At 40.2% G+C, this 24,839-nt stretch overlaps 1 protein-coding gene across 1 annotated transcript in view; it reads left to right on the top strand.

Annotated features, from left to right (window-relative positions):
• The window catches only part of EYA2 (EYA transcriptional coactivator and phosphatase 2), a 246,806-nt gene that overhangs the window by 94,049 nt on the left and 127,918 nt on the right, over window positions 1-24,839 (top strand). Inside the window, 4 exon segments of the mRNA XM_078149854.1 lie at window positions 2,801-2,919; window positions 11,683-11,728; window positions 13,507-13,649; window positions 24,302-24,418. Coding sequence (XP_078005980.1) covers window positions 2,811-2,919; window positions 11,683-11,728; window positions 13,507-13,649; window positions 24,302-24,418 — 415 coding nt within the window. The 5' untranslated portion in view covers window positions 2,801-2,810.

Below are 24,839 nucleotides of genomic sequence, written 5' to 3' on the forward strand. Positions count from 1 at the left end.
ATAGGAATTAGCTTCAGCCATTTGCTAAAAAAAAATGATTAGTGGGTACTGGATAGGTTGGGAATTTCATAAAGGGCAACAGAACCACTTTCGAAGAGAACCAGTGATATCATGGGTAATATTCATTTGTGCTTGAATTGGACTAAATTGATCTTCAGCCTACCTCTTTCTTCCGGAATCATCAAAGTCCACTGACAGTACAAAAGTCAAGATGACTAGCAGTGGCCCCAGAATGCAGTGTGTATGACCTTGGCATCTTCTGTGTCTGATCAAGCTCTAAGCACCTTCTTTAGCCGCCTTCGGGCCATTGGAACAAATTGTTCTCATCCGCCCATTCTGCCGGGAAAGTCTTCACATACTTGGGATAGATGTCCCCCTAACTCACCAACAGGTTTGAGGCCCGTTGTTTACCCTCAACCTGGTTGAACCCGTCTGCTGAGACAGTTTATTGAGGTGTGGCCCCTGCACATGTTAACAGCTTCTTGGAGTCGCAGGTGAGAATTGGGTGAAGCAGATAGACACCAGAGGTGGGTGCAGCCCTCACACCAGAGGTGTTAGTCCTCCTGAACACTGCGTTCACATAGTAGTCACATTGTAGGTGCTTAATAAATATCTGTTTCCTTCCTGTATTTGTTTCTGGACTCCTGGAGATCCTTTTAGTTTTCTGCATTTTCTGTGAGGTGAAATAAAGGCTGTCCTCTCCCTATATTGCCATCTTAAGTGCTTGTACAGGTGCTGGGGGCTCTTTCCCTCTCATTTAGAGTAACATAAACATAAGCTATATATAGGCTATATTTACTGGAGTAAATTTGAAGTGGGGGTATAAGTCAAAGGAGAAAAAAATAGCCCAATGTCAGCCCCAGTATATGTGAGCCCAGGATTTGGGGGAGGGGAGGGTAGCAAGAGGACTAGGCCATGGGTTCCACAAATACGAAATTGAACATAGTCCCTGCCCTCAAGGAACTTAGAATCTAATAATGGGAATGAGGCATATACACAAATAACTGAAACACAAATTGGACTCTGATAAGCCCATAAGAGAAATCAAACAGAGTGGCATGAGAAATTTAAACAGGGGAATGAAAAAGAGAACTTTTAGCTTGGGAGTTTAGGCAAGGCCTCATGGAGTAAGTGGCACTTTAGCTCAACTCAAGGGAAGGATTTCACCAGGCAGAGATGAGAGAAGTTTAGTCGAGATTTGGGCATGGCCTGTTCAAAATCACAGAAGTGAGAAAAGGCAAGAAAAGATCGTGGAATGAAGGTGGGAGATAGAATGCCAAGTTTGGAGGGTTGGTTGGGGGTCCAGTGGGCTAGAGTATAGAGGTGAAAGGGGGGCCGTGTAAATACAGTTAGAAAGGAAAATGGAGCCAGATTGTGGAGGGCCTTGAATGCCAGGTTAATGAGATTGCATTTTATCCTGTAGGCAGTGCAGATCCACAGAAGGTTCCAAAGCAAGGGATTGATGTGATCATACCCAAAAGAATATCTTTTTTGCATTGGTTTGAAGGATGAAGAAACTGGAAACAGGGACGGGCCAGGAAGAACAGAATTAGGACCTGAACCAAGTTGGTGGGAGTGGGCATGAAGAGGAAAAGATGAATGTATGAGAATTTTCAGAGGCAGAATCAACAGGATCTGACAACATACTGGATATTGGGGGGGAGGGGTGTCAAAGTGAAGAGTTACCTCTGAGTTTTGAAGTTTGAGTGATGGGATTAAGGGCAGTGCCATCAACAGAGAAAGAAATAGAATCAGTATTAGGTTTTGTTATTAGGGGGAGTTGCCATTTTAATTCTTTGGAAAAAAGTCATTCCTCTTATACGTAGTAACTTTCTAGCAACCCAAATGCCCTTCTCCCCAACCATGATGGATAATAGAATAGATTACATATAAGTGCTAAGGGCATGCTAAGATTTGGGAAAATTTTTAATTAGAATTAATACTGGAAGTTAAAAAAATACCCCTATCTTCCTTCTTTCTCATCCTCTGTCTCCCCCTGCCTTTTTCCCACGCTGGTTTGGGTACCAAAGCATAGGCGCTATTGTCTCCTCAGAGGAGTTGTGGTGTGAGCCCCGAATTTAAGTAGCACCAAACTGCTGATGAGCCTAGGACCATCGAGCTTGAGTCATAAGCAAGCTTAGAAGTCATCTGGCTCAGCCTCCCCTCTCTCTAAATGAGGAAACTGAGTCCTGGAGAAGTTATCTGCTGGATGTCATAGAGCTAGCAAGTGTCAAAGGCAAAGGTCACTCCAGTCCTGGGAGTGGGATGAATGTTGTCTCCCCTCAAATCCAGCAGCCTTTCCACTGTACCATGTCGCTTTCTCACTTGAGCCTCTTTTGTGACTTCTCATGCCACAACAGCCTGTTTTTTCACCTCTGAGACTGAAATGACCCCAGTGTTCTATGGAAACACTGGACCCTCTGACTGAGATTGTTCTCTCTCAGCCTGCCTTCTTTTCTTTCTCAGTAAGTGCTGGTTTCAAGTGTTGCCTACTTCTTGTTCCAGATGTCATTAAAAAGACACAGAAATGTAAATTTTCTAGTGGTAAAATACAGTACGGGGGCGGGGGGGAAACTTTAATCAAATGGGTGTACTCTCAAGGGGCTGAAGTACTTCATTTTAATTCATCATTTCTCTTTGATGAAAACTTTAGTGAATTTTTTATTATATAGAATTTATATGAAGCTAGGGTTTAGGTAATCAGTTTTAATATTTATACACTTAGGGAAAAAATGGGAATCATTAGTAAAGCATGCATAATTAATGAATTAAATTACATTTTTCCTTTGTTTTCCTTCAGGTACAAGGAAATGCTAGATCTGGTGATCTCACCCAGCCTGACTGTAAACAGCCATTGTTCTGATAGACTGACGGCCAACCTTTCTGACATTGGTGCCCTGTCTCCCCATGACATAGGAGGTAGGCCTCTGGTCTCTTTGTGGTTTGTTCATTCCAGCAGTCACTAATGGGCTCAAGTGAGGGTGTCAGCGTTGTGGGTCAGCCCCAAAACCTGATCTTATGAAAAACACTTCCTTTCAAAAGCACAGGCTGCCTGACAATTTTTTTTTCCTCCTTTGACCGGAAGTCAGGATGGCCCCTCTGAAAGGTATCCAGAGATTTTTAATAGCCTGCATGGTGGGGTCAGACCTCCTTTTAAAATTTTCCTCTTCTGGGTAGAAATAATTCCAAATATTAAGTAGCAAGACAGTGTAGAAGTTTGTGTGTCTTAGTCCACAGATGGCAATTAAACATTAAGTATGATGTCCAGGGCCAACTGTACATCTTCTCAGAATCACAGACCAACTCTGTATACTCAGTTCTCTTCTGGTTTAACTCATCCAAGTGGACCTGTTGCTTATAGGGTTTTCATCCCAGGACAAAGGCTTGTCTGCCTCTTGTTTTCTAGATCATCTTGAGTCAAGGAAGCACAGGAATGTTAAATCTGTTTTAAAAATTGTTGGCAAATGATGCAGAGGAACTAGTTCTTGCTAGTACAATTCCAGCTATTGTTTGCTCTGCTTGGGATCTGTCAGCCTTCCTGCTAGAAGAGAAGTTAGCAAGAGGTATTAAGCTATTATGTTTAACCACTGGTTTAACCCCTTGTGAGGACTGTTTGCTGTAGGTGTTTTGAAAGCCCACTTATCACATTGTGGCTAACTGTGTTTGATTACAGCTCACAGGATGTAAAAGCCACAAAACAGGGTTGGCTGGAAGAACTAGTGTGAGGGGGAAGCTGGCATTTTAAAATTCATATTTACAGTCAAATGTCAAGTCGTCAGAAATTTATTTTTAAGGAAATTGAGGCCTTGACAAAGTCATTGCTGTTGTTACAGAAGTAAAAGAATCATCTGAGAATGTCAGCACTGGAATGGACCATGGAATATAAAATGTTAAAATGGGAAGGGACCTTAAGAACACAGAATACAGAGGGCCAAGAGCTGGAAGAAATCTTAGGAATCATCCAGCCCAGGGGTTCTTTGCCTGGAGTGACCTTGGGTTTTTAATGTTTTGATAACTGTATTTCAATATAATTGGTGTTCTTTATAATCCTATGTATTTTAGTCTGTGCCTTTAAAAACATTCTGAGTAGGGGTCCATAGGCTTCATCAAACTGGCAAGAGGGTCCATGACAAAAACAAAGTGAGAATCTCCTCAGTTAGTCCAATCCCTTCATTTTACATAAGGGGAAATTAAGGGCCAGAGCAGGAAAATGGCTTGTATAGCATTATAGAGTTGATTGAGGGGCAGCGAGGTGGTGCACTGGATAGAGAGCCAGGCCTGGAGTCATGAAGACTCATCTTTGTGGGATCAAATCTGGTTTCAGACACTTAGTAGCTGTGTGACCCTGGACAAGTCAGTTAACCCTATTTGCCTCAGTTCTCTTATCTGTGAAAATAAGCTGGAGAAGGAAATGGCAAACCACTCCAGTATCTTTGCCAAGAAAACTCCAAACAGAGTCACAAGAATCAGACATGACTGAAAAACCACTGAACAACAACAATAAGAGTTGATTAGTGGCAGGATTTAGGTATTTCTCTTGGAAGGAGGAGGGGGTGATGAGGTTGAACCTTTTTCTAAAACCTTCATCTTGTGGGTAGGAAAAAAATTCAATCTTGAGTTGTGAAGGCAGTGGAACAAGCGTGTTGAACAGCCTTTCTGAAAAAGAACATTGGCTTCTTGATCCAGCCCCAGAGTTTGGTAGGAGGAAGCATGGTAGGCTGCTTGGGATTCGTGGACGAGGTCAGAAAAAATTCCTTGTAGCTTATTCAGAACCGAGTTGCATTAATTATGAGCAAGCAGATTAAAGACTGTGTTTTGACTGTTATTTCTCTCCCTTGAGTGAAACAAACAGAGTGAGAATCCTAGATAATGGTGAAAAGATATGTTTAGCGTATTGGCCGCTAGCTTGCTAGGAATGGGAGGCAGCAGGATGTAATTGAAGGAGCATTTGGATTGGGAATTTGGAGATCTGGGATCTGGTCCTGCGTCTGCTCACTAGGGCTGTGACCTCTGGCAGGTCCTTCCACCTTTCTGGGCATCAGTTTCCCCATCTAGTAAAAATGAGAGAGTTGCACTAGTATCGTTGCTAGCTCCAAAACTCTGTTGAGTTCACTGCATCTGATTCTTTTGTCTCTCCCATATCCAGTTAGTTGCCAAGTCCTGCTAGTTCTACCTCCGTTCCCTTCAGAGTGCTATAAATCACAAAATACTTTTATAGTAAGCACTAGCCTCCAGAAAAGAAGCAGCAGTGGTTTCCAGATATGCACACCAGAAGCTATCCCAGGTTTCTTTCTTTCTTCCTTCCCTTTTTCTTCTAATTTGATTTCTCATCTCAGTTAGTCAAACTGTTGTGTTAAACCCATACTATTACCTTAGATTAGTAGTATCCACTTAGGTAGAACTAGGGCAGAGGTGGGGAACCTTCGGCTTTGAGGCCACACGTGGCTGTCTAGCCCCTCAAGGGCCATGAATCTGCATGTAGCCTCGAGGCTGCAGGTTCCCCACCCCTGAACTAGGGCAATAAATTGTACATAAGAATCCCTGTGGGCCACATATTGAATTAGAAAAACTCATATTAACGTTATCTGTATCCTGTTCTATTTTTTGTTCATTTGATAAATATTTCCTGATTACATTTTAATCTAGTTTAGGCCCACTGGGAGTGTTGTCCCCCACCATGTGTCTGACACCTTTACATAAAAGACAATTCACTGAATCTCTCTGGGTCTCAAATTCCTGATCCATGAAACGAAGGGGTTGTATCTCTATCTCTAAGGTCCCTCCAGCTCTTATACATTCTACATGCCAAGTTCTCTTACAACTCTAAGATTCTGTTGACTTCAAATTTTGAAAACCTCAAAGTATAATTCAGTCAAACTTGAGCAAATAAAAGGAGATACTGCCTTAAAGACTTTGTCTTGGATAAAATCATGATGATAGGAATCAATACCACAGGCTTCTAATCCAAATGAGCCATTTAGGTCCAAAAGGGACCTTAGAATATGGGATGACAAAGCTTTCAAGAATTTGAGGGATCATTTAATTAACTCCCTCATTTTACAGAGGAGGAAATATATTCTGTTTCCATTGCATTGAAGCAAGTGAGTCTTAGATTCTAAAATTTGTGAAGATTCTCTGAGAGGGAGAATGGGAAAAGTTACTACCAAATTCAGAGATGGCTAGTCTGGTAATATCCTATTACATAAACAAGTTTCTTTCATTGCCTTGTGAAGATTGGAGCTAAGCTCCACTGAATCTGCAGGAGAAATTCTATACTTCAGCGTGCTCACTGAGTGCCAAATTAAGCCACCATTGGCTGGCCTATTTCCCCTTTCATCCTGTATTCATTCATATCTTTAGCAAGGATTGTTCTGAGTACCTACTATGTGCCAGCACTCTGCACAATATACAAAAAGAATTCTAATGTGGTCCCTTCCCTCAGAGAACTGAATGGGAGACACGATGAATGTGACAATTTGAAGAAAATAGAGATAACAGTGGTCAAGGAAGGCTGGAGGTGGGAGCTGAGCTAGGACCTGGCTGCTGCTAACAGCCTTGAAAGATTAATTACACTAAGAAAGCAGAGAGGAGGCAAACGTTTTTCTTTTTGGGAAAAAAAAAGGCAGCTGCTTTTCTGAAGCAAATACTGGAATATTAGATGTTTCCTCTGGGTTGTGAATCCCTACTCCCATTAGATAATTAGCATTCCGATTTTTTTAAAGGTCTTTGACATTTCATCTTGATGTTGAATGCCATTTTCATTCATTCAGTAAACAAATACTTTTTGAGCACTTATTTTATGCACGGCTCAGGGTTTTGTCTGGGTAAAGCTGAACATGTGGCAAATCTGTTTTCCTCACCTTCAACCCTCAGACCATTAAACCAGGAACAGCTAGTTCTCACAGGTGACTTGGCCTGTGGAAAATCCTGTGCTTGCCACACCCTCTCTGCAGAGCTAATCACTTCTATGGAGGTAGTGGGGGAGGGGGGTACCATTGTAATGCTTATATTAGAAGAGAATTCCTGATCCTTTCTTTAAAGGAAATGACACTGAAACTAAAAGAAGTGAGTGCCCATTAATATTTTGTGTATGTGTCATATTGCTTTATCTTTTAAACATTTTTTAAATTGAAGCCTTTCGTTTGTGAATATGTCCCTCCCTACTCCTCTACCCAAAGAGCCATCCTTTGTAACCAAGAAAGAGGGGAAAAGATCAGTTCAGAAAAACTAACCAACACCCACCTCCACCACATCTGACTGCATACAGTATTCCACACCCATAGTCCTCACTTCTGCATTGAAGAGAGGGAGAGTATCCATTAATATTATAATCATCCAAAAAAAGTAAATAAAATTTTAAATAAATATATTGCAATCAACTTTATTATCACTGAAAATATTACTTTGAATTTATATTCAAGATAATTAAACATGAATTATCCCATCTGATCCTCAGAATAACCCTATGAGGGAGGCAGGGCAGGTATTGCTATCCCCATTTTTATACTTGTAGAACCTGAACTCAGAGGTGAAGTGACTGCTCAAGATCCCACAGCTAATTGATGGAAGAAGCTGAACTAGGCTTCTTCCTAGGACTGAATCAAGACTGACTGCCAGGGACAGAGCTCTTTCCTATTCTGCACTGTTGCCTGTTTTATGAGGACCTTTATATCACAATATAAGAAAGAGATCATAGATTTTGAGTTGGAAGGGACCTTAGAGATCCATCTCCTTCATTTTGTAGATAAGAGTGATTTAAACTGAGGTTTAGAGAAATTAAGTTGCTTACCCAATATCACAAAGGGAATTAAGTGGCACAGCTAGTCAGTAAAAGACAACCCAAATAGTATGACTTTATATCCATGGCTCTTTCCATTTGTCTTGTGGTTGGGTGGGGAGGGTCTTAGGACCTGAGTTACAGTCTCAGCTCTAGTACTTAACTAGTTAATTAGTAGTATGACAAGCCTCATTGCCCTCCTCTCACAGGATTGTTAGAAAGAAAATGCTTTGTAAACTTTTAAGTGCTCTATAAAAAGTGAGATATTTATTGTTATTTATTATCATGGCCAGTATCGTATGCTAAATTCCTCTTTTCCACAGTGAAGAACTATCCCTGGCCATGAATATTCCTTTTCTCTTCAAAGAGAAAAGAGATGATAGATTTGTGGTGTTTCTGCATTTGGGAGGAGGGGTGATTAGCAAGAAAGCTTCTTGCAATAAAATTATCTGAATTGGAATTAATGTAATTCCTTGCCATGTTTATAAGGAGCCATCTATAGCACCTAGATTAGTCATCACATTCTAGGTGGCAACTTTTGGCCCCCTTTCCCAATCATTAGCTTGTTAATCCCCTTGTGAGAGAAAAAGAATGTGAGCTTTGGAAATCAAGAGGCAGAGGTTTTAATGGCTTAAGCAAGACTCCACTAAAGGAATCCACCACAAGACCTGGGGTGAGAATTCAGGCATCTGCATTGCTGTATGCCAGCCACTGGTCCGTACCACTGACTCAAGAATGAAAAACCAAGTTTGAAATGATTTTCTCATCCTGAAAGAGAGAACCTGCAACCTAGCTGCGGTATTGTTAGCCACACTCTGACTTCTCTCCTGCCCTCAATCAAGAAAAAAGTTTAGAATTTGAGACTCCAGAAATAAATGGAAGGTGTCTTTTAGCAGTTAGTAAAGTCATTTGTCATGTTTCCTCTTTTAAGGTTTCTGGGGTTTGGGCTGGGAAGATTGGGGGTAAGGAGGAAATGTTAAAATTGAACCAAATAAAAATAGATTGAAACTTTTTTTTTTAAACCCACCCAAAATGATTTCATACTGAAGTCTACAGGGGGTGGAAAAAAGGTTTTTTTGTAGAGTATGTCTCCCTCTTGTATAATCTTTCCTACATTTATTGGGATGTGACAGAGAAGGGATTACTCTTTTACAAAAGCATATATAAGGGACAACATAAGACAAGGGGAGACACTAATTTTCCCACCAAACTGAGAGAAGATAAGAGTAAGAAGAAACTCAGAAGTGATGAAACTTGTATATCACCTGTTTTGGTTGATGGTAAAAAAATTCAATCCAAATTTATGGAATTACAAGTTAACCAGAGCCCATAGGAATATTTCCAGATAGTTACATTTTATGCAGATTTGCATATTTCATTAGATAAAACATGTTCAAAATGTTTAATTCACCAAGCTATGTATTACTGAATTCTTTTTTTTATATAATGACACATAGGGCATCATAATGAGACTTTTCATTGTGTAGTCCTAGGGAAGGACATCCTAGGGAACAGACTGTGAGGCCAAGGGAACTCATTGAAGATGGATATAGACTGAAACCTGGAATGTTCTTCCTCCTCACCTCAGACTCATAGTTTCCCTCAGGATTCCTCTCAAATTTTACCTGCAAAAAATATAATCAAGCTATAAGCCTTGCCCTTATGGTGTTCATAATCTGGAATGGCAGTTCTTGTTTGTTCATGGACCCCTCAGATGGTCTAGCAAAGTCTGTGACCCTGCCCCTCGGAATAATGTGTTGAAATACATAAAATAAAATACACAGGGGTATAAAAAAAATCAAAGTATTGTCAAAATAAGGATGTAATTTTTCCCCAAGTTCACAGACCCTCCTGAAATTTATTCATAGACCTTCATTTACAAAATCCCTGATCTAGAAGTATGGTGATGCCCCCCTTCCCCCCCAAAAAAAAGACAACTATACCATTCCTGTAATCCAGAATAGACTAAGACGTACAGGAAGTAGAAAATAGTATTTAAAACCTGAGGGTTTGGGGGTGGGGTGGGGATGGGAAGAGGTGTTCTGACTGAAGGCTTTCCAGAGAAGGGATATTTGAACTTGGCTTCCAAAGATTAGGAGGGGCAGGATTTCAGGTGTAGAGAACTACTTTCGCAGTGATATAGTAAGAGGAAGAGAATTGGCAGCAGGGACTTACGCTATTTTCCAGTCTTCTCACACCTTACTCCCTAATGTGCACTCTGATTCAATAGCACTGGCCTCCTGGCTGAACAAGACATCTCTCAGCTTTCACTCTTCCCCATGCCTGGAAACTCTCTCTATGCCACTCTGAATACTGACTTCTCTGGCTTCCTTTTAAGTCTCAATTAAAATCGACCTCCTTCAGGAAGCCTTCCCCAATCCCTCTTCATCCTGGTGCCTTCCCTCTGTTGATTATTCCCACTTCATCCTGCATGCAGTTTGTTGGTATACAGTTGTCTGTGGTTTCCCTCATTAGTCTGTGAGCTCCTTGAGGACAGGAACTGATTTTGCCTCTTTTTATGTGCCCAGAGCTTAGCCTAGTGCCTTGTCATACCACAGACACTTAATAAATGCTTCTAAACTGTTTTGTGAATTTCTCTTAAAGTCTATTAAGAAAGGTACTGTGTCCACAAAATAGGAGAAAACCCTGGGTATTCATTTTTCTTCTCTCTACATTTAGTAAACACATCAGCTCTTATGAGTGTGATTATCATGTCTATGCAGATGCTTCCTCAATCTTCATATTCAGTCTCTGCCACGCCCCTTCTGCTTCTCTTGTGTGTGTGTGTATCTGTCTGTCTCTCCTCTCTCTGTCTCTTTTTCCTCCCTCCCCCAACCATGTCTTTTTAGTTCCACTTTCCTCAAATCTCTTCATCTGTGTCCACCTGTCAACTACTATGACCCCAATTCAGACCTTTATTCCCCCCCACACTTTCCTGAGCTATTGCAATAGCCTTCTCATTTAGTCTACATCTCCAGTTTCTCCCCTCATCTGTTCATTCTCCACATAGCTGCCAATGGTGTTTCTAAAACACAAGTCTGACCTTGTTACTCCTCTGCTTAAGAAGATCCAGTGGCCCCCTCTTGCTTCTGGCATAAACTACAGATTCTTCAGTTTGGCGTTTAAAGTTCATCATAGTCTAGCTACTACCTGTCTTTTCAGGCTGATGCCAACCCAACTGGCCTACTTAATGTCCCTTATACAACTAATCTATTTACCTCCTCTCTGCCTCTGAACAGACTGTTCACCATGCCTTTATTAATTTTCTGCCTCAGAATTGCTCCCCTTTATTACCTTTCTGTCTTGGAAATCCTTCAAAGCTCAGCTCAAATGCAACCTCCTATAAGGAACTCTTGATTCCTCCAGTTCTATACATATCTATGTATATGTTGCTCCCCCTCAGTAAAAAGCCAGTTCCTTAAGGACAAGGACTGCTATGTGTATCCTGAGTACCTGATACTTAGTAGACACATCTTTAATAAAAATTTAATTGATTAACAAATGTCTGCATGAGGGATTGAATAAAGGTCAATTGGGACTTTCCATAGCTCTGAAAAGGTCCTTGCCTCACTTCAAGATGGGATTGTAGCTTTCTCCCTGGGATGGATTTGGGCTTCTTATGTAGGATCATAATTGGTATCCATCTAAATTATCGCTGTTGTCTAATAGCCAGAGATTTGCAAGCAGAGTCAAGACCCATGCAGAAAGTAGGGCTCTAGAATGCTTTTCTCTAAACTAGCTGTTTTTTTAAATAGAGGAATCCCTTCATAGCTTCTTTCCAAGTTGCTCTTCATGTGTGAGTCAGTGTGTGAAATTGAAGCTTAAGTTTGCTGGCATGATGTATTATTGATGGAGACAGACACTGTAATCAATTTTTCCCTTGTCTCCCTTTCTTCTCTCCCCAGGCAACTTCAAACAAGCTTTAGAGACTGTTCCTCCACTCTTCTCACGGTGAGTAGCACTAGTTGAATTTGGGGGCAATCTGATGTTTGAATTGACAACTTTATCATTATGGCTAATGAATGTGTTGAATACAGTGCCTGTACATAGTAGGTACTTTATGATTGCTTGAAGAGTGATTGATTAACTATGTTCCGTTCCTTGCTCTAGTGAATAAGTTCTTTGAAACATTGCTTTGAGAGTTTTTTTTTCTTTTAAAAACCTGACCATCGATTTAGAAGAAAGTTTTAGTTTCTGGAAAGCACTGGGCCTTGTTAGTATCAAGTTTTGGTCATTAGATCATACATGCATACATACATGTATTTATACACACATACATACTGTACAAGCACACACTGACATGTTTTAAAAGATCCTACTGCTGTTATCTTTAGGTTTACAATACAGAGATGATAGACTCAAAGAACATTAGAACTAGAAGAGACCTTGGGAATCTTCACTTGCAGCCCCACCTCACTCCCATTTTACAGGAAAGCATACTGAGACCCTAAAGGGAATAGTGACTTGCCTAAGATCACACATGGAATTAATGGCAGAGAGGTTGGTCACAACACTTTTGGAACTAAGCATTTTTTTTTTTGCATTATAGTGTACTAGAAAACATGCTGAGCTTAGCATCAGGAGTTACTTATTACTTGTATGACCTTGGGAAAGTCATTTATCCTAAATTAAACCATTCATAATCCTTCTCCCCCTCCCCCCAGCCGTGGATACTCTCCCCTCAAAAAGTTAAATTGTGTTTATTTTGTGACTCAACAAACATTAATTAAGCATATACCACGTGTCAGGCACTGTGCTAGGTACTAAGGCCACAAGGATAAAGAAGGAAACAATCCCGGCTCTGAAGAAGCCTGCATTCTAATGGGGCATAGCAACAGGGGCAACATAAATATGAAAGGAGAAAGTATTCAGTAGTGAACACTGGATATTTCAGGAGGGAGGGCACTAGGAGCTGGGAGGATCAGGCAGGGCTTCCTGCAGAAGATGGTGTTTGAGCTGTGTCTTAAAGGAAGAGAAGGGACTCTGTGAGGCAGAAGTAAGGAGGGAATGCATTCCAGGAATGTGGCAGGGCTAGTGTGCAGGCAAAGCACTGAGAGATAGGGAAGATTGTATACAGCCAAAATGGCCTTCGCGTTCTTCCTCACAAAGTGCCAGAGGGATGTAATGTCCAGTAGGAATGAAAAGATAGGTTGGGGCCAGATTGTGCAGTGTTTTTAAAACCTGAACAAAGACGTTTATAAGTTATCCTAACATCAATAGGAAGCCACTGGAGTTTGATAAAGTAGAGGAGACACGTGGCCAAACTTCCACTTAAGAACATTACTTAGGCATCAGTGTGTAGGATGGATTGGAGTGTTGGGACGCCTGAGGTGGTGGTTGTTCAGTCCTTTTCCAGTTGTGTTCAACTCTCCGTGACCCCATTTGGGGTTCTTATGGCAAAGATGGTTTGCCATTTCTTTCTCCAGATCATTTTACAGATGAGGAAACTGAGGCAAACAGGGTTCAATGACTTGCCCAGGATCACCTACACAGCTAGTAAGTGTCTGAGGTCATATTTGGACTCTGGAAGATGAGTCTTCGTGACTCCAGGGCCAGTGCTCTATCCACTGAGTCACCTAGTTACCCTACATTTTTAAGTCAAGACCTGAGGTAGGGGTCCATGTGGGTCCCAGGCACAAGGCTCATATTTAACTCAGGGAGTCAGAAAGTAGAATGAGTTTGTGATGATAATGATCTGGTGTTAAACAGTCTTCTCTCCTTCTGTATAGACATTATCCTCATCTAGTATCTGTCCAGTCTCTCCTCGCCATGGCAACGTATGGACAGACTCAATACAGTACAGGGATCCAGCAGTCCACGACTTATTCACCGTACCCTCCTCCAGCGCAAGCCTATGGAATACCTTCCTACAGTGAGTACTACTTGTGTCTCTCTGTTCTGCCTGCTCACAACAGCTTTGTACTTGTCTAGGTGGCAACTCTTGGATGTCCTAGAATGTTGTTCCCAAATGGAACCTTACTCCATAGAATATCAGAACTGGAAGGGCCCATAGAATGATAGGACTGAAAGGTTCTACCTCTCATAAAACTCCCAGGCTGAATATGACCAACTGAAAGGGCTCTTGAAACAAAGAATAGCTGAGTAGAAGATACCCTAACATCATTGTGTCCAGTCACCTCATTTTATAATAAGGACCACCAGGTCCATAGGAGGAAATTACTTGCTCAAGGACATTTATCATATTAACAAGGGGCAAAGCTGAGAATAAAATTTGGGGTATGTATTCCTTCACTCTCATATTTAATGCTTCAGAGAGATGCAGAATGATGGAGATTTATCATCAGTCTTCTCATAAAAGTCTTTGGCCTAAAGTTTGATTAGTAAGGAGAATATTTTGAATTGGTTCAGAGTTTTAGAATACTGTGTTGTGATCTTTAGAAGAGATGCCAATTCTCTCCATTCAACATTGCCCATGCATAGACCATGAAAAAGCAAGGGCCTTTGAATTCAGTGTAATTCATATTTATTAAAAAGCTGCTATGAGCAAGACACCAGGGCTATAGAGATAGAACATAAATAGAGCCTACTCTCAAGGAACAAGAATTTAACTATAACGTGATACAAATGAGTGAACAAATGAATGAATGAATGAAAATGGCATTTTATTAAGTGCTTACTAAGTGCTCAGCACTGAGAATCCAGATGGAAAAGTAAGACAGTCCTTCTTCCTAAGGAACTCACATCCTAATGAGAGAAATAACAAAAATGGAGCATTTTAGCTACAAGTCAGATGGAGAGGTCCCTGTGGTTTTAAGGTACAGTGACAAAGCTACTGTCACTGCTGCTACTAATGTTAATAATAACTAATAAGCATTTATACTTTGCTTACCATATGTCAGGCACTGTGCTAAGTGCTTTATAAATATTATCTCATTTGATCTTCACAACAGCCTTGGTAGGTAGGTGTTGTTATTATCCTCATTTTACAGTTGAAGAAACTGAGGCAAAAAGAGGTTAAGTAACTTGTTCACACAGCTAGTAAGTGTCTGAGGCTGGATTTGATCTTCGTGCCTTCAGTCCCAGTGTTCTATCCACTGCACTACCAAGCTGCCTGTGGTGATGCCTTTTCTTTTATGTCTTTTTCACTAATAAAATCATTTCAGTTTCTGATCTGGAACTATTTAACAATGCCAAGGATTTTGGTGGCAAAAACTTTCATTTCTGGGTCTTTAATGGCTCTGGCTGTAGCCCCTGCAGGGACTGTTGCCAGGTTGCATTTCCACCACGGTTGCTGCCCAGGATGCACTGCTGGCACTGGGCCAGAAGCATTCCCATTCCCAAGGTTCTTGGGTTCAGAATCTGGGGTTGTCCCCATCAGGGGTTGAGAGTCAAGGTGCTGGTGATGGTTTGACTTGCCCAGCACATACTGCCTTCTGCCTCTCTCCCAAGGTGCCTTGCTGCTTCAGCCAGGCTGGCTTGTGTGTGCACAGATGAATAAATAAAAGCCAATTAGAGGAGAAAATGAACTTAAAACTGGAGAAATCAGGGGAGGCTTCTCAGACAAGATGACACGTGAACTGAAACAAAGGAAAATAGATGCAGAGGCAGTGTTGAAGGGATGGTGCATTCTAGTTGTGGGGGATGATTTGAATCAAGGGACAGACATGGTGATGGGTAAGAGAACAGCTACGTGGTTCAGTTTGGCACATACACAGACTATATGAGGTAGAATAATGTTAAGTTAAGGAAGCCAGGCTGTTCAGGACTTAAAATCCTGGGCTTGAGGCATTTGTATTCTATCCGAGAGGCAACAGGAGGCCACTGAAGATTGTTGAGCGGGTGAGTAACGTGGCCAAAACAGGCCTGATTTAGGAAGACAATTTTTGTGTCTGTGGGGAAAATGGATGAAAGAGGTAGCTTGTTAGGAATGATAGATGACCAAGTGGATGACATGTAGAAAGTGAAAAGAGGGCCCTTTGCTAATGAACAGTCTTCTAGGGACACACATAGAAAGAGGCAGCATGGTATAGTAGGACTGTTTTAGAATCAGAAGAAATCTAAGTTCAAATCTTGCCCCTAACACTTAACAATTATGTAACGGTGGGCAAGACATCTAATCTCTTTGAGGCTCAGTTTTCTCATCTGTAAAATAGAGGTGGCAGTATTTGTAATATTTACCCCAAAGGAAGGACTGTTCAAATGTGAGCCTGAAGCAAATACCCCATGAGCAACTGGGGGCTGCTGACAGCTTTTGAGCAGGTAACTTTAACATATGATATAAATGTCTACTTTTCATAGTCTTACTATTTATAAACCATCCAGATCTTGAGTAATGAGTATACGTTTTTTTCTTTCTTTTTTCCTCTTGCAGCAAAAAAATCATTTTAAATATTAAATATATACATACACATGCATACACATAATTATATATGAGCTATCCCCTCTTGGCTGACAACCAAGAATAATGCAGCAGACAGAAAAATAAAACTACTCCTATTTCTAGACAAAACATGGCATTGTTAGAAATTAATTTGGTGCAAAGTCTTGCACTATCAATAGCATTGAGCCTTTCAGAGAGTCCACTCACTTGCAAATATTCATTGAGTCTGGATTGTAGTAGGTTAAGAGTTCCCTTGGAGATTGCTAACACTATTGAAAAAATATTTTAAAATATATAGGTGATGGGCAAAAAACAACTTTTTCACATGTCTACACATCACTAGGGCTTGAGCTAAGTAAGAAGAGATTTCTAGTAATGAGAGATATCTTACAATGGAGCAGCTAATGGCTTTTCTGATTAGTGAGTTTCTGGGGTTCTTAACTTGTGTTCTATGACTCCCCAGAAGTCTGTGAATAGATTTCAGGGCAGGGGGAGGTGGTCCATGAATTTGAATGGAGAAAAAATTACATCTTTATTTTCACTAACCTCTAGCTAAAATTTGACATTTTCTTCCATTATGAAATTAAAAAAAAAATTCTGAGAAGAGTACGGTAAGTTTCACCAGACTGTCAGAGAAGTCCATGATACCAAAAAAAAAAAAGCAGTTAAAACACCCTGATCTGGCTCAACTCCCTCATTTTACAGATGAGGACACTGTGGCCCCAGGGACGTTGAGAGACCGATTGGGGTCATTACACACAGGTGTGTAGTGGGCTTTGAACCCAGGTCCTCTGATTCCAGGAACAGCCTTCTTTCCATTGGAGTATGCTATATATATATATAACAAGGGGATGGATCACAGCTTGTCAGAGATGTTTGTACAGGGGATTCCTGCCTTGGTCAGCAGGCAGAGATGAATTCAATTCTGGGGGCTACTTTTTAGATGTTACATAGACAAACTGGAACACGTTCCGAGCTGGGGAATCAGGATGGTGACAGTCCTGAAAGGTGTGTCACCTAAGGGTCAGTTGAAGGAAGTTGGAACATTTAGCCTGAGGGGGAAAAAACTGGAGGGAGGGGAGTGGGAGAGTAGGAGCATGTGGTTGCCTTCAAATATTTGAAGGGCTCCTATGTAGGAAGATTAGATATGTATTTAATACCATGTGATAGAGTAAAAAAAAAAAACTAAGACCTACAAGTTGAAAGTTATAGAAGCATGGGTAGAGTTCGATTTAATATAAAAAAGCTTCTCAATAATCAATACTGTGCAAAAGTAGAAATGGTTTTTTTTAATAATAATATATAAGTTGCTTAACTCTGTGAATGTGCATTAGGAGCATAGCCACTAGGAGAATGTAAATTCTTCTGAATAAGATTCAGTTCAAGCACTACCTTCCACATGAAGCATTTATCGAGCCCTCCCAGCTGCTAGTGCCTCCCTTAACTCCCCCCAAAAAAATCACCTTTAATTTATTTTACATATATCTGTATAAGGTACATTTTGTCTGCCCCAATAGAATATATGCTCCTTGAGGAAAAGCATTGTTTTACTTTTGTTGTTCACCATCCAGTCTGTCAGTCACATATAACTCTTCATGACCTCTTGGACCATGTTTGTCCATGGGGTTTTCTTGGTAAAAATACTGGAGGGGCTCGCTATTTCCTTCTCCAGTTGATCACCTTTTGTCAGAACTCTCCATTGTGACCTCTTTGTCTTGGGTAACACGGCATAGTGCATGGTTTCATTGAGCTGTACAAGCCTTCTGCCAAGACAAGGCAGTGATCCCAGAGGGGAGTGCCTAGTATAGAGTAGGCACTTAATAAATGATTATTGATGTATTGATTGTCATAGAAGCATCATGGAATAGTGGATAGAGAACTAGGCTCAGAGTCAAGAAAACCTGCCTGTGACCCATTCTGATCCTAGACAAATCACTTAACTTCTCAGTCTCAGACGGTTCTCTAAAGCTAAAGGTGTGAAACATGCTGCTTGATGCCCATAGCACTCAGCGTGGCCCATATCAGATTAAACTGTAATTGGGAAACACTTAAGAAAACAAATAAAAATACATCAGAACATATATAAGTTAATAAATGAATCAATATGCAACTCAGGGATCCACATGTACCAATTAGTGGCTCAGTGACTCCATTATTATAGAGCATTTTCCAATAATCCTTGGTAGAGAGAGTTTCCTCAATGAAATTTGACTAGAGCAGGGTTCTTAACCTTTTTGTATCATGGACCACTCTGGCAATCTGGTGACTCCTAGGAAGTCATTCTCAGAATGATGTTTTTAAATGCGTAAAATAAATACCATGGGATTACAAAACCAATTTTATTGATACGCAATTATGAGGCCATTTTGTCTTCTTAGTTCATAAACCCCAGTTAACCTATGGTCTAGAGTCTAGAGTCTAGACAGATTAAATCATAATTACTGTTAGTGTGCAACCCTTTACTTCTAAAAAGAATGTTATGTGTACAATCTCATTTCATCCTCACCCACCCCAGTGAATGAACTAGTTATAAATATTATCACCATTTTGCAGATGAGCAAACAGGCCCAGTGAGATAAATTAACTTATGCAAAGCCAAATAGCTAGTAAGAAAGAAACCTAGGAAATGGCAAACCACTCCAGTATCTTTGCCAAGAAGACCCCAAATGGGGCCATGAAGAGTTGGACACGACGGGAAAAAAAAAACAAACCAAAACTGAACAAGAACAAACCTAGCATTTGAACGTAGGTCCCCTGATTCAGTGTATTATATGATTTTATCTTAAGAAGTAATGAGCTCCTCATCATGATGTTTGAGCAGGAGCTAGATGAAGGCCTGTCAGGTATGGTTAAGAGGGTGGAGGGTGAATTACTGCATTGGGTGGGGATTGGATTAGATGCCTTCTAAACTTCCTTATTATAAGATTCTATGGTTCTAACATTGTCTGGACAAATACTAGGTTTTGTTATGAATCATGCTTCCTTTGTCCTTTGTAAAGAACATTTAAGTTCCCTTCTTTCACCTCTATTCAAATAACTTCTGTGAAAATGAAATACCAGTGAAGGAACTTGGGTGAGGGAGGCAGCTTTGTGGAATAGTCACCTGAGGGTTCTTCCGTCAATGAATATTGAATCCCCTTTCTTTGCCTAGGACATATGTTGGGTAGCAGGATACAAGTAAAGCACTATCCGTCTAGCCTTATGAACAAACTCTTTACAAGAAGCATCCTTTAGGATGCCCCTTTTTTTCTGCCACATTGAATTCTTTGAGCCTCTTTGTCTGGATCAAAGTGGTACATTGAAAAGAGCTCCAGATCTGAAGTCAGAATCCTTCAGTCACTTCCTCTTGCTGGGTATCACTTTCTTTTGGTCAAATGGGAGGTGGACTGGCATTTATATTAAAGTCACTAAAAAGTAGAAAAATGGATAGATTTTTCCTTAACGTTATGAAAAATATTTCTTTAAAATAGAAAAACACATCATAGATACACATCAGACGCCATCCCACTTAGAACAAGAGTGTAACCAGAAAAGGTAGTTAGGTGGCACAGTGAATAGAACAATGAGCCTGGAGTCAAGATGACCTGAGTTCAAATGTGGCCTCAGACACTCATTAGAGGTGTGACCTTGGGCAGGTCACTTGACCCTGTTTGTCTTAGTTCCTCATCGATAAAATGAGCTAGAGAAGGACATGGCAAACCATTATCTTTGCCAAGAAAACTCCAAATGGGGTCTCTGAGAGTCGGACACAACTGAAATGACTGAACAACAACAAAACAAAAAAGAAATTTACTGTTATTTGACATGATAATATAAATGTTAGTTATAGCATTGAGTTAAGAATAAGAACAAATCAATAGCGTGTGTTAAGCAATTAATACAAGGCAGTTTTTGGAGGGAATATGTTGGCTGCTCGGGGGATCAGGAAGGGCTTCGTGTGGAAAGTGGTGCTTAAATTGAGTCTTGAGGAAACACATGAATTACAAGAGACAAGGGTAAATAGGAACTGCATTTCAAGCTTGGGGACATCAGTACAAGGGCACGGAGATGAGAAATGGTTAGTAGTGTGTAGGACCAATACAACTAGATCACATAGAATGCGGAGATGAGCAATGTGAAAAGGTTAGATGAAGGCAGATTGGGAAGAGCTTTAAATGTCAAATAGGAGTGTGTATTTTATTTTTGAGGTAATATGGAATCACTGGAGCTCATTGAGTAGATGAGGGACATGATTAGAACTGTGCTTTAGGAAAATCATTTTGGCGACTGTCTGGAAGATGAATTTAAAAAGGGAGAGACTTGAGGTAGAGAAATCAAATGGAAGATTATTGCAATAGTCTAGGTTAAGAAATAACAGAATAAGTATAGGCAGAGAAGATATTAAAGCATCTTTATGTTCAACTGGTCTATTAGTATATTTTTCAAATGGAAGAGACATAGAAATAATAATAAATGGATTGAACAAGATGGTGGGATAAAAGATCAACCCACAAAAATCATTAGTATTTCTGCTATGTGCATATGTGCATATATACACATAATAAACAAATCTAGAAGAAAATGATAGAGAAAATATTATTCATTCAACAACAAAATGTATCAGATATTTGTGCTTGTATATTAGGTATATACAATACTTGTAATGACAACTGTAAACTAATTTTAACAGAAATAAAGTAGGAATTAAAGAACTGGAGACCTACCAAACATCCATGGCTAGTTGTATTCAATACAAAAAAAAAAAAACACTACCCAAATTCATTTTATAATTTAATTGCAATAATAGAATTGTCAATGGGCTGCTTCAAAGAATTAAATTAAGTAATAAAATATATAGAATAGACAGACAAAGGCATCAAGGGAATTCTAGTAGGGAAAAAGGAAGAAGGAAAACTTGTACCACTAGATCTCAAATTATATATAATAGTTATCAAAACGATATGGTAATTGTGGATAGAAAATAGAAAATTAGGTTAATAGAACAAAATAAATAATCCAGAATTAAACCTAAGACATTCAGTAGACTAGTGTTTGAAATCTAAGATCACAAAACATTAGAGAAGTAAATAATTAAAATTATTGGGAGAGTGATTAGTAATAGTGATGCTAAAGAAGAAGAAAAGAATGTCATGAAACTAAAAACAAAAATACACAAAAGAACCAAGGAAGTTTGGAAGGGGAAACAGACAAGCAAGATAGCAGCATGGCAAGAAATGGATTAGATCTACATTTTACACAATATATCACTACTCTAATACTAAATCTCTTGCACCAGTGTTTGCCATTGTTTGTGCTTTGCTGGGTCTTAGTCCTGGATCATCCCCACCATCTGCCTTCTCAATTTCTACTCATGAACTGTTAAACACCATAAGGCAGTCTGACAACTGGGCTGAATCCATTACAAATTGTTATTGAGTGGGGTAATAATCTCAGTTGGGCCCTAACTGCTGTTTAGTGATCCCTTTTCTCTTATTGACTTTCTATTACATTCTCTATAGCAGCTACTCCAGATCTCTTTTCTCTTTAAGCCTCCCCAAAGACTCCGTCCTATTCCTTTCCAGTTGAAGGCTTTATCTATGATTTAACTGAGAATAAAAGATCATCAGTCACAAGCTCCTTCTTCCCTCAAAAGCTTCTTCGTTATCTCCCATTTTCCTCCTTCACTCCAGTCTCTGGTAAAGAGATGACCCTTCTCTTCACTAAGCCTAAGCCCTCTACTTGTGTCTGCTTGATCCTGTCTTCTCCTTTCTCCTCTGGAGCTTGCCCCTTCAGTCATCCCCCCTACTCATCTCCAGCCTCTTCTTGGCTATTGTTTCCTATTCTGTCCTTCCAACAAATATATCTAGGACCTTCCCTTCCTTCAAAAAAGCCTTCCCTTGATTCCACCCCTCCCTCAATCTTTCAAACTGTATCTCTTCTCTTTGTCAGAACCAAATTCAGAAAAAGCTGTCTATATTTTCTCCTTGTAGAGTCATAGAATGTTGGTGTTGAAAGGGAGCTTAGATTATACACAATACAAATTGTGTATAGCTAGCTTTTAAAAAGCTAGACCTGGGAGGAATCTTAGAATGTACAATATAAAATAATACAGCTGGAAAGATTTTTTTAAGGTTCATAGAATATTAAAGTTAGAAGGGTCCTTTTTTGAATTTTAAATGTAAAATGTAATACCTGGAAGAGACCTTTTACATTCTTTTGATATTTGATATTTTCCCCTCTGAATTATCTGATAAAATACTCCTCAATGCTTTCAGGATTATATGGCACCAAAATCTGACTTAGGAGACCTGAGTTCTAGTGTGGGCTAGGAACAACTTTGACAATCTGTTAAAGACTGTGGACCCCTTCTCTGAATAGTATTCTTAAATGTATATAATAAAATACATAGGATTATAAAGAATAACAATTATGCTGACATCCAGTTATCAAAATGTTTTTTATAAAGTTGGTGAGCCCCGTTGTTAGGAACTCTTGAACTAGATGGTCTTTTCCAAGTTTGAGGATAGCTAGGTGGCATAGGGGATAGAGTGCTGGACTTGGGGGCAGGACAGACTGAGTTCAGATTCTGCCTCAGGTGTTCACAAGCTCATTCACACTGGACAAGTCACTTTAACCTCTATCAGCCTCAATCTCCTCATTGGTAAAATGGAGATATTAAGAGCACCCACCTCATGGAGTTCTTGTGAGGATCAAATTAGATAGACAGACAGACAGACAGACAGACAGACAGACAGACAGACAGATAGATAGATAGATAGATAGATAGATAGATAGATAGATATGGATGATGGATGGATGGATGGATGGATAAAGTGAGTGAGCAGCTAGGTGGCACAATGGATAGAGCACTGGCCTTGGAATCAGGAAAACTCATCTTCATGAGTTTAAATCTGGCCTCAGACACTTCATAGCTGTGTGATCCTGGGCAAGTCACTTAATCCTGTTTGCCTCAGTTTCTTCATCTGTAAAATGAGCTAGAGAAGGAAATAGCAAAGGTCACTCCAATGTCTTTGCCAAGAAAACCCCAAATGGGGTCACAAAGAGTTAGACATGACTGAAACAACTGAACAACAACTATATATCTAAATCTGTATATATACACATATATATGTACATATATACATACACACACAGAGCACTTTGCAAACCTTAAAGTACTGTATGAATGCTAGCTATTGCCGTGTTGTTAATGTTCTTTGTGTTCTATAGTCCTTTCCTGTCCTGGCATTCTTACAGTGGTATGTAGACACCATCACAACAAAACAAGTAGCCTCATTTTTCTGGGCAAGAGGATAGAGCATTAGTGTTATGTCACAGAAGCTCCCTTTGGCATTCACCTTGTTCACAGTGCTGGTGTAAGATTTTCAAACCCTCCTTCAAAGGCGATCCTATTGCCAAAGGCTGGTCATTTTTATTATTTGCCAGGTCAGTGGCTCTTACTGGACAGTGTCTTTTTCTCGCCGTCTTGTGCATGTCCTGTGCCTGTGGTGATGTTGTTAGCACATGCTGCAAGCAGGGCCAGAGTTTCAGGCTCACTACCTGCATAGTTCAATTCACTTCATTAAAACCTTAGACTGAATCTTTTCTTTCAGCCAGCTGTCTTGCAGATGGGTGCCTTTGTTCTCAAGTGGGTCCTGGTGGGAAAAGGTAGATGTCTCAATTTAAAAATAACCCTTATTCCTAGATTTAAAAAAAAAAAGAGGCATATCCTTTTAACAGTGGATCCAAAATATCCCCCACTGCTGACAGCAATTGACCTTTGTAGGTGCTTGATAAATATTTATTAGAGGAATTACAGAATCTAAGGACTAGCGGGATGATCTAGGCCATCCCCTAGTGAAGGGGGTACGTCCTCTACGAATGCCCTTTACAGCATCCCTGATGTTATCATCCAGCCTCCTAATGAATGAACCATCTTCATAAAAGAAGATTAAGCTATTCAATATAAATCACCCATAATCCTAGAGCAAGACGCAGAGTATAACATTAATAAGCATGGATAGAGTTGAAGTTGGTAAAAAAAAAATTAGTAATACTTGCTGGGAGGCCAAATCAATTCCATCCTGTTGAAAGCCCATAATAAACCCTTCCTGACATGCAGAATTTCAAAGGCTTCCCCATGACTGCGGAGGGGAACATCCTAACCACTTATCCTTGTGTTCTTTTTTTCTCATCCTGCAAAGGTATCAAAACAGAAGACAGCTTAAACCATTCCCCTGGTCAGAGTGGATTCCTCAGCTACGGCTCCAGTTTTGGCTCTCCACCCACAGGACAGACCCCTTACACCTACCAGATGCACGGTCAGTATGATGATGAAATGCCCCATTTGGTTTGTCTCCAGGCAGTCAGCAAAATCCGCTGTCCTCAGACACCGATAAATCAACTTTAATTTTGGCCAGCCTTAGGCAGAGCCATGGAGCAGGAAAGGTTTGTCTGGGATCTCTTTCTCTCTGCACCTGACAGCCTGCCAGTCTCTGAGGCATAAAAGTCAGGAAATCTCTGAGTGGAAGGGAACTAGAGAGATCTTAGGGCCCTTACAGATGGAGAAACTGAGGTGTAGAAAAGGTAAGTGACTTGCTCAGAGTCACCCTGTAATAATAATACCTAGCATTCTTAAAGGGCTTTAAGGTTGTCATAGAACTATACAAATATTGTCTCATTTGATCCTCACAACAACCCTGAGAAGTAGGTGCTCTTATTATTGCCATTTTACAGTTGAGG

This window comes from Phascolarctos cinereus, unplaced genomic scaffold, assembly GCF_003287225.1.
Source record: "Phascolarctos cinereus isolate Bilbo 61053 unplaced genomic scaffold, phaCin_HiC Scaffold_2;HRSCAF=192, whole genome shotgun sequence".
Classification (NCBI taxonomy): Eukaryota; Metazoa; Chordata; class Mammalia; order Diprotodontia; family Phascolarctidae; genus Phascolarctos; species Phascolarctos cinereus.